This window comes from Hibiscus syriacus, unplaced genomic scaffold (assembly GCF_006381635.1).
Source record: "Hibiscus syriacus cultivar Baekdansim isolate YM2019G1 unplaced genomic scaffold, ASM638163v2 tig00111393_pilon, whole genome shotgun sequence".
NCBI classification, from domain to species: Eukaryota; Viridiplantae; Streptophyta; class Magnoliopsida; order Malvales; family Malvaceae; genus Hibiscus; species Hibiscus syriacus.
The window spans coordinates 242524-253444 of record NW_024063079.1 but is presented as its reverse complement, the minus strand read 5'-3'; the positions used below and the strand labels follow the sequence as shown (position 1 = coordinate 253444).

At 31.5% G+C, this 10921-nt stretch overlaps 1 protein-coding gene across 1 annotated transcript; it reads left to right on the top strand.

The window, feature by feature from the left end:
* The first annotated feature begins 6804 nt into the window (after positions 1-6804).
* LOC120160881 (COP9 signalosome complex subunit 4-like) lies at positions 6805-9993 on the top strand. The gene is made up of 14 exons (XM_039171206.1): positions 6805-7022; positions 7120-7271; positions 7544-7647; positions 7871-7931; positions 8090-8182; positions 8271-8371; positions 8619-8727; positions 8823-8867; positions 8954-9022; positions 9104-9195; positions 9278-9320; positions 9459-9518; positions 9770-9829; positions 9900-9993. The coding sequence occupies exons 1-14, from the start codon at positions 6887-6889 to the stop codon at positions 9972-9974; spliced, it is 1200 nt and encodes a 399-aa protein (XP_039027137.1). The 5' UTR covers positions 6805-6886; the 3' UTR covers positions 9975-9993.
* Positions 9994-10921: the final 928 nt, after the last annotated feature.

Here is a 10921-nt window from a genome sequence, read left to right as displayed (position 1 = left end):
TCTTTAAGTCTAGGGCGCAAGCCCTCCACGAACCATTCGCAAGCATATTTTTCAGTAGGCACAAGCTCAGCTGCAAACCTGCTCAGCTTATTAAACTCACATTCGTACTCATATACAGAGCGGCTCATCAGCTTCAAATTCATAAACTCCTGCTTCATTTGTCGGATAAACTGATCTCCAATATACTTGTTTTTAAATTCTTCTAAAAACATAGACCAAGTCAACTGGTCGGTTGACATCCTCATGGTGACGTTCGTCCACCATATCCTCGCCTGACCCCTCAATAAAGACACAGCTCCATCTAATTTCTCCACTTCGGAATAGTGGAGACCATCTAACATGATTTTCAAATCATTCAACCAAAGATCCGCTGACACTGGACCTTCCTCAGCTTCTCCCTTAAATTCGGGAGCTCCTAAACCTCTCAACTCTTTTGCTACATTAATTCTTTGAGTTAGTGGAGCAGGAGGTTGAAGACGCGTCAGAATAGCGTCTAACGTTCTGAAGAACGTGTCTTGATCTTGCACAGGCACTCCTTGAGATGCCTGTTCTTCACCTTGCCTGGCCAGGGCAGGTGAATTACTGCTTTCAGCATGCCTATCTTCTCCCGCTTCACTTCGGGAGCTATTATGTCCGGACATCTAATAAGAATAAACACATTGTTCTATTAGCAAAACAGCATACTCATACTATACCAGATCAGAAGTTCTCACTATTTGTTGGCATGTATTCCATTTAAAGACTCTATAGACTCTGGTTTATGCCTAGAATCGGCTAAACCATAGCTCTGATACCATTAAATGTAACACCCCCAACCCGTACCCGACCCGGATATGAGTCAGAGATACTACATTGACTTTAAAACACAACTTTTAACAAATAATAGCAAAATATTTGAACTTATATTAAGAAAATACGATAATATACATATTGTAATATAAGTTTACCTAAATATTTAGAGCATACACAACTTAACTCTTTAATTACATGCCAACTGCCATTTACATAACAAAATGACCTACTGATTAAGTTGCTTCTGATCTGGTGGTTGCAGGAGTAACGTTGTCAAACTGCTTCACCTGTCTCGTCTATTTTCTCGGATCCTACGTGTGAAACACTCACACGCTAAGTCATCGACTTAGTGAGGCAATAATAATAACAAGGCAATGTAATGAAAATGTCATGATCATATGAAATAAGATGCAAACATGTACTTAATTAATGTAGTTTACATCATCAATATCCATACCTGTAAGCGTATGACTTTAACATTCATGAATTTGTATTAATAAGTTTATTGGCCCATGATATCATACTGAGAACCTAAGGTATCTGAGTAATGTGAGGTTGTGCACTATGTTGTCACCACAGCTCGTATAAATGCACCGAAGTGCCGCGTAGAATTGCACCGTAGTGCCATATAATGATGTCCATAAGGACCACATATAATTCCTTAAGGATCATATACATATACTAGGGATCAAGTATGTGTCTTTCAAGACTTCACACATGTTCCAAAGAATATATATATATCCCGAAGGACCACGTAGAATTGCACCGTAGTGCCATATAATGATGTCCATAAGGACCACATAGAATTCCTTAAGAATCATATACATATACTAGGGATCAAGTATGTGTCTTTCAAGACTTCACACATGTTCCAAAGAATATACATATGTCCCGAAGGACCGCGTAGACCCTCTACCCTTGGCATGCCAACTATACCTATAGTTCTCATCTACATAACATGGGCTTTTACATTTCACGGAGTCTATATCGCGTAGACATGTAAATTCTTACCTTTTCACATAGCTCATAACTTTTCCCACATAGTCATGTCATATAATGCTTTTTATATGAACTCATGTCATGTCTCATAATACAGAATATGCTCATGTACCAAGATATAAAATCTAGACTTATCACAAGTCTAGAATGGAGTATATTTCTATAATTATTGCTATGCATATGCACTCACCTATATTTCTTTGCCTTTTCCTCGATCGATCCTACTTGTAGATTGTTCCCGAACTCGTGTAGGCTCAGTATCTACATAATAATTCAATGATACTTATCAGTATACTAATTAATATATTCTAAACTATCATTCCTTAGACTCATAGAAAAGCCAATTTCATCCTTTAATGAGGGTATGCATCGATGCACTACTGATGCATCGGTGCATAAAATGCATTCGATGTTGTATTATTATTGGGATGCATCGATGCATGACTTATGCATCGATGCACTAATTGCATTCGATGTTTCTATTTTAAAAGAGTGCATCGATGCATTACCAATGCATCGATACACCTTCAAATAATTTCTGGGTTTTATACTTTATGCATCGATTTACTATGAATATGCATCGATGCACTCTGCCCAGAATCCTCTTTTATGCCCGCAAATTCACTCTTTTCAGCTTAATACTTCATATATCATCCTCTTTCTTATTTCCTAACTTGCATACTCTTACTTAAGCTAATTATTATCCATTAAATATTTCTAAAACTTAGAAATCTAATTCTCCATGTAGAATTTAAGAATCTAACCCAAATTCCAACATGTTCTAATTTGAATTCTAACACCTCATGCTTCTTAGTTAGCTTATTGACAAGTCAAAAATCTTATTCAAACTTCAAAAACTCATCCATATCAAAATTTCATCTAAAAACTCATTTTCCAAATCTATCTCTAAAACACTTATCTTGTTGTCTTAATGTCATATAAGCTTTCCTTTAGCTTATATAACATCCAAACTTCAATTTCCAAGCTAAAAATCAAAGGAACTACCAAGGTTCAGATTCTTACCTTTACTTGCAAGCTTCACGGTTGGAGAATGAAGAGAAGAAGAGAAGAGTCTGGAATGCTTATCTCAAATGCCCACGTGATTTATAATATCACCCTAAGGAATATTTAATTATTTCATTTACTCAATTACTCTTTTGCCCTCTTAATTCCCCTTCTTTATAATTCAATCCTACACCAAATAACTCAAATAGATCATTACACTCTTCCATCATTTTACTTAAATCACCAAATGTTGAAACTTTGCAAATTAATCACTAACCCGGCATGGAGGATGTTACACCATTACTATACTTTACCCTTAATTTAATTTGAAAATATTAAACTTTTATAACATTGTACATATCGTAATTTAAATAATACAAAATCATATACTAAAGAGTACATGGCTTGGAAAACTAGAAGAAAATGTCATAGCAATGGCGGATCCATGAATTAAAAAATGGGGGTCCAAAATAAATGAGCAACAACTTATCGACGACTTGATTGAGGAAGTTCACCGGAAAATCACCGGTGAATGGCGTCGTGACGAGTGGTTTAGGCACAAACAAAAGACTGAGAAATAAGAATTGAGTAGTAGTGGGGTTGGAGTCTGTGGGTTTGAACGCAAAACATAAGCTTTAGTATTAGTAATAACTGAAATGAAAGGTTTTTAAATGATATATATTATTTTAATTAGTTTTTTAATTAAAAATATAAAATAGATTGACAATTTCCGAGCACAAATTTCAACTACAAAATAAAGTGTGCAGAAAAGAGCACAAATTTTAACTATAAATATACAAAAAAAGTCAAAATAAAAATAAAAAAGGGTGTGCAGAATTTTTAAATTTTAATATAATATTAAGTATTAATATTTTTTAAAGAAAAATAGATATGCAATTACTACCTCGTGGGTTACATAGGTCCGCCCTGTGTCATAGTCTTGGTGACAATATTCTTTAACTCACTCGTTGCTTAAAGAACAAAATAAATACTAACAAGTAAATATCTTTAGAAAAATTGAATGGGATGGCGATTATCTATCTGCGATGACATAAAAAGGATATTAGCTGCAATTTAGTTATGGCCCATTGTTTCTAGTTTTCTATGGTTTTTTCTTCTTCTTCTCATTATATATATATATATATATATATATATATAGTTTGTAATCCACTTACATAATTATATAATTTGAAACTTTTACATATGTTTTAGATCATTGATTAATTGAATTTAATAGCTGAAATATTTTTTTTAAGTTGTATAATGTTTGACGAATCATGCCTCTTTATATGAGTTATATATACATATATATTTATTTTATAGAAGATGGTAATTTTATTAAAAATATAAAATATTCAAATCACAATAAATATTTACAATTATAATCGTAAACTAAACTAACTACTTAAGATCATACAAGAAAAATGTAAAAAAATATAATCAAATAAACTCGAACATATGAACAAATTTGATTGTATCGATAAACAAATCATAAAAAAGATCAAAATATTGAAAGATAATTGATAAACCACAAATTAAAGTAGAGTGACATTATAAAACTATCTACAATCGCAAATCGAGTATCTAGATTCAATTTGAAGGTCCAAAGCATGACATATCAACATGATAACAAATAAGCGTTATATTAATCAATCGTGGTGATGTTAAATCCAACAATGAGAAAAAGGATAAATGAAAACAACAACTAAATAATCGAAAAGATGTCAAAAGGTAGAAAAAATAAACTATAAAAACAGAAGAAAATGAACCATAAGAGCATAGTTTTAAAAATTTAAAAAAAAGAAAGAAAAAACAGAGATACAATGTAATAAAATAAAAAATAAATAAATATCAACCGTTGAAGATCAATACTAAGATTGATGTCATCGCCGGCCACAACAATAAAGTAGAAAAAAAAACTAACAGTAATCAAAGAAAAATTAGAGAAAACTAGGTTAACTTATATATATTTTTAATTTATGAGTTATATATGTTTATCTCTTTTACATATATATGCATAAATTTATATATATATATATATATATATATATTATATTTAATTTAAGAATTTGATTATAGTTATTAATAATTAATTTTAACTATTCAATAAAATGTATAATGTGTAAGTGGATTATACACATTATAAAAATAAAAGGTTTTATCTTGATTTAAAATTATTGGATGAATATAAATTGCCAATGAATATTATCAAATTTAACCCTTAAAATATACATTTTTCACCTTTAATAATTTTTGTCGTTGTCAAATAGTAATGTTTTCACATGCCAGTTCTTACTGTTTACTTTAATTTTTTGAGCAAATTGGGACAAAAATGATAGTTTAGGAGTTAATCAAATAAAAAAATAGTTTAGAGTATAAAATAAAAGATATACTTACAGGGCTAAATTCTGAATTAAGCCTTTTTTTTAATAACTTCTTATGTCATGAATTCATCATATCTCCAAATTCTTTTCAAGAATTCAAGTTAGTTTTTTTTAATAGATAAATTCATTTTAGAATGTAAAAAATCTTTTTAAAATTAAATTATAAATGCCTTTGAATTATTACTTATATTATATATATGGTATATGTGTATAATATTTGATTAAGTTAATGACACGAGTTGAAAAGAGACTAATTTAGTTTTAATATTGTAAAATCAATTTTAAGGTAGTAATAAATATCATTATAATAATTTTTACGTGTTTATGAAATTTAATAATAAACTAAGAAGTTAATTGTACTAAATATTCTCAAATTATAACTTTAATTTTATATTAATTTTCAAACTTTAAAATATTATAATTACAAGTTTAAACTATATATCAATACCAATTAAAACATTATGTTATTAAAATAAGGATAAAGTATAATAATGGTCACTGAACTTTTCTAAAGCTTTCATTTATGTCTCCCAACTTTTAAAACTTGCAATACTGTCCCCCAATATTTAGTCTGTTTGTAATATGGTCCCCCAATAGTTACGTCAGAGACCATATTAAAAATGAACTAAATGTTTAGGGACCATATTATAAATGGACTAAATGTTGGGAGATTGTATTGCAAGTTTTAAAAGTTAGGGGACCTAAATGAAAGCTTTAGAAAGTTCAATGACCATTATTATACTTTACCCTAAATTTAATTGTATATACATATATAACAATTTTCAATAACTATGATATACATATATATTTATTCACAATTTTTCATATACGATATACATATATCATACGAAGTTGAGAGATTCGACTCAAACTTTAAAAACAATATATTAATTACTAAAAAAATTGAGTTATTTGAGTTATCCAAGTCTTATTTTATAACTCAACTTTTATTTTTTTTTAGTTAAATCAAGTTTATGAAATTACTAATTGAGTCCAATCATATTAAGTTTTTTAATGTGAATTCTAATATTATTTTTTTAAATCGAGTTAACTACTCATACCAATTGATCTCTCTAAACTCTCGTGACCTTTAAAATCTTTATGATATGCTCTTTTATGATCATTACTAACAATCAATTGATTTAGTAGAATGAAACATTAGATTTCTTAAGAGCATTTGCGAATGGAGTAAACTAGGTTGGGAGGGTCGTCCTTACCTTTGCAGTATTCGATTTAGATTAGTTGATCAATATATCATATATGAGTGATTAATTCAAAAAAGAAAGAAAGAAAAACAAAAACACAAATTCATGGCGAAAAAGTTACCTCACCAATGCAGGCGCCGTTTACGGTTCCGGCGATCGGATCGAGAGTGAAGAGCTTCTCTGAGATTTGCTATAGCAATTTAAGCTAAGAAAAAAAGAGAACTGTGGCCTTTGGTAGCATTGCAACTAATGCCCATTTAACAAGTTGAAACGCAATTCAGATGGAAACGTGTCAGATTTTAATTCGCTGTTTTCTAATCGCCAAACAAGAGCGGTTCGTACCGTTATATAAAAAAACCTCTGTGACTCGGCGGCAAAGTCCAGAGAACACAGGAAAATCACCGTAGACAGTAAGCCTTCGGTTTCATTAAATCTTTCTTTTCTCAGGAAAAAGGGAGAAAAAATAGAGTTTAGGGTTTCAAATTTTGAAGCGGCAACTGAATGACAATGGAGAGTGCATTAGCAGAAGCCTCGGAGCTCGTACATCAGGAGCAGCAAATCGACCAATACGAACGCATTTTATCATATGCTTTCTCGACAAACAACATCGTCGATGCCAAGATATTCATTGATCATAGTAACTACCTCACTCTTGCTTGATTGGTTCGGTTAATTAGGGCCTTTTTCTCTGCCTAGATTTAGTGATTTTAATTGGTGACTAATATTTGCTTCAGTGTTATCGGAAGTCGTTCCACCGGTCGTATCGAGGCAGGTTTTGCAAACTTTTGCACAAAAATTGTTGAGATTGGAGCCAGATACTCAAAAGGAATTTGCTCATTGTGAACTTGCTCAGATTCAGCCTCGTGTCGATTCATTCGAAAAACATGTTCGTTTTGCTTTTGATTGCCACCCACTTACTGAAAGCTACGGGAAATTATTGAATTTGGAAGTACCTTTTGACCTTTAGATACCACATTGTTCAATATTTTCCGTTGTTGAAATCTTTTGGTTGAGAACTCTAGTGAATTCTTCAATTACATTTCTTCCGATTTTTTTTAACTTTGAATTTGGTTGCCTTTTTGTTTTGTTTTTTTTATTCTCTAAAGCCTCACGTTTACTTTCTAAGCAAAACCTGCTTATTTTGTACGAGTAATACAGGTATTGTTTATCAGAGAGAAACTTGCCGAGTTGTATGAATCTGAGCAGCAGTGGTCAAAAGCAGCAGAGATGCTAAGTGGGATTGATTTAGATTCTGGAATGAGGTCTGAGAAAAAGATTCACTTTAATTTTTCGATGATAGCTGCATATATGTGTATGCTTGTATATGTACACATACACATACACATGCACATGCACATGCACATGCACATGCACATGCACATGCACATGCACATGCACATGCACATGCACTTACACGCACACATATACAGTTGTATTCTTTTGTTCCTATTGATAATACTTTCATGTTTCTGATCTGGCTCTCGGGGTTATTGATGACACATTCATATTGTCAGAATGTATCCGAATTGTTCGTCTATATCTTGAGGTATTGAATTTCTTTTTGGTATTGTTTTGTTGAATGCTATCATAATTTAGACAGTTTGGACGGGTTAGAATGTCAATGAGTAGTGTTATTCATTCTGTTTTTGACATTTGAAATTCGTTTTGAACTTTGACAAAAACCATTACTTGAAAATTTTACAGGATGATGATGCTGTTAATGCTGAAGCTTTTATTAATAAAGCGTCATTCTTGATTAGCAACCGTCAGTATGAAATGTTGGTTTTACACTACAAGGTTTGGTACAAGTTTTAGGCAGTAATATTAGATTTTGAAAGTTTTGTCACTTGTCATTTGTTTCTTTACTTCTTTTTCTTATTTTCAGGTTGGTTATGCAAGGATTTTGGATATAAAGAGGAAGTTCCTGGAAGCAGCACTGCGGTACTATGACATATCTCAAATTGAGAAGCGAAAAATAGGAGATGAGTACGAAATTTTAGGATATATTCTTTTATGTAGAAATTTTGCTTGTATCTCCATTTATGAAGCGATTATTAGCTGATATATACAGAGGAACCTTGATTCTAGGCAATTGTATTCTCTTTGAAAATAATCATGCTTTGCCTGGCATGTTCTATTACCAGCTAGCTTGTAACTTATTTCTCCCATTCTGAATATTGAGATATGTTTGAGGATTTCTGGTACAGAAGTTATCAATGTTCTCTTACTACAGAATAATCGATGAGGATGAACTGGAGCAAGCTCTATCTGCTGCGGTAACATGTACAATTTTAGCAGCTGCTGGTCCTCAACGCTCTCGACTTCTTTCCATCCTGTACAACGTAAACACTTCTCATGATGGAATTAATATGAGAAATTCCTTTTTACTGTTTGAAACTGAGATTCTAATTATGTTGTTGATTTGGTAATATTTCAGGATAAACGATGCTCCAAGTTAAAGATATATCCGACATTACAAAAGGTTCTCCTCCTTCTCTCATGGATCCTTGTGTGCACTATGCTTGCATGTTGTTTTCTATTTGATGGGGATTTATATGGAGATGACAGGTTTATTCGGAGAGGATTTTAAGAAAACCTGAAATTGATGCATTTGCTGAAGAACTTAAACCTCATCAGGTTATAAGCTAGACTGTCCTAGATGTTTTGTTTACATTAAAAATAAATTCTATTGACTTAGAACCTTTTGTCTCCCAACAGAACGCAGTGCTTGCCGACAATTTTACTGTGCTGGACCGCGCCATGATAGAGCATAATCTTCTTAGTGCAAGCAAACTTTACACAAATATAAGGTTATAAATGTAACACAATCGATTTTCAGCCTTCTTCAAAGTTGGTAAACTTTTAACAAAGTTTTTGCTATCTTTGGAATAGTTTTGCTGAGTTGGGTACTTTACTGGGCATTCCTCCCCATAAGGTATGATTCCTCAGTGGCACAATTTTATTTTCAACATTTTAACCCACTTGTTTGGCTTGTGGTTTTTTCTCCGTACGAGGAAATACTTTCATTTAATGTAGTTAACAGAGAAGATGGTTGGCTGATACTTCTTTACAGGCTGAAAAAATCGCATCAAGAATGATTTCTGAGGATAAAATAAGGGGCTCAATTGACCAGGTTTCAATTGCTTGCCACATTAGTTTGTTTACTTCACAGTTCCCACGGTGGACAGAATTTTATGTTAGATGACGAACTTACAAAATTTGAAAGGATAAAAATAGATTATCAATAAAAAATATAAATAAAATATATAAAATATACGAAAATTTAAAACTTTCAAGGGCATTATCTCTCAGGTCCCCTTGGTCCATCCTGCTTCCCACTTTAATGGATTCAATGTCTCATCTAGACATTTTGATATGCAACAGGTGGAAGCGGTTATACATTTTGAAGATGACAAGGAGGAGCTGCAACAGTGGGATCAACAGGTAACAAAGATTGAGTGTCAACTGTCAAATATGGCCCGTTCTCCACTAATTTTTTTTTTTTTTTTTGCAGATAGTTGGGGTATGTCAAGCTCTGAACGATATACTAGATGGCATGGCAAGGAATGGTATGGCGGTTCCTGTCTGATCAACTCCACTTTAATAAGGACAAGAAGATGATGGATTCGGCCTTCAGCCTAGAAGAAAACTGTTCATCCCCTGTCAACTTGAGATAAGTTGGGAAACATTTTGGTGCTTGTAGAATGAATGGCAGCCACCATTTTCCATTTCTCACATAATATTTGACCTAAAGGTAATTAAAAGCATGCCATTTAAAGTCCAACATATGACCCATCACTCAAGTTCCAACCCAATCATGACAATCCATATGTATCAAACTCATATATTATCGTTACCGGAAAACCTTATAAAATTTGACCTGCAACATTTGCTGCATAATACTATCAACTGAACCTTGAGATAATGTTTGCTTGATTTCATGTTATAATCATTTATCATTCTCGGTAGGGAAATTGGCTCCCCTTTTCAAAACAAAATTTCCCCCTTGAGGATTAGACTTACACCTCTTATATTTAACATAACTAGACATGTGCATATACGATTTTATTTTTTATTATTAAATAATTATTTTATTCTATATTAAAATAACTTAAATAGATATTATAAAAATCGACGAATTTTAAATCATATGTAGATAAAACATAAATTCAATATTTTATTAAGGAGCCAAATTTATTATATCGTTAATTATATATATATATATATTCTAAATTTATAACTTTGAAAAATATTTTATTTAAAAGATATTTATAAGCTTCAATATTAAAAAATTTATAAATATTATATTATTTTTTAAAGAGGTTAATTGTTCAAATTTAATGACTTGAGTTTTATATAAAATAATAATAACTTTTTATTTATTATTATTTAAAAACAGTTTTTAAATGTCACTAATATAAAAGAATGCCTTTAATGATTTAAAAATTTATCCAAACTCAAACTTTTTATATTATAGATAATAGATATAACACGGACCAAGATTTTGCCTACAATGCCAAATTTAAAGAAGGATTA

Coding starts and splice junctions, on each gene's coding strand:
- LOC120160881 (XM_039171206.1), top strand. CDS start 6,887: ATGACAATGGAGAGTGCATTAGCAGAAGCCTCGGAGCTCGTACATCAG. Junction 7,023..7,119: donor CAAGATATTCATTGATCATA/GTAACTACCTCA, acceptor TATTTGCTTCAG/TGTTATCGGAAGTCGTTCCA. Junction 9,023..9,103: donor AAGAACTTAAACCTCATCAG/GTTATAAGCTAG, acceptor GTCTCCCAACAG/AACGCAGTGCTTGCCGACAA.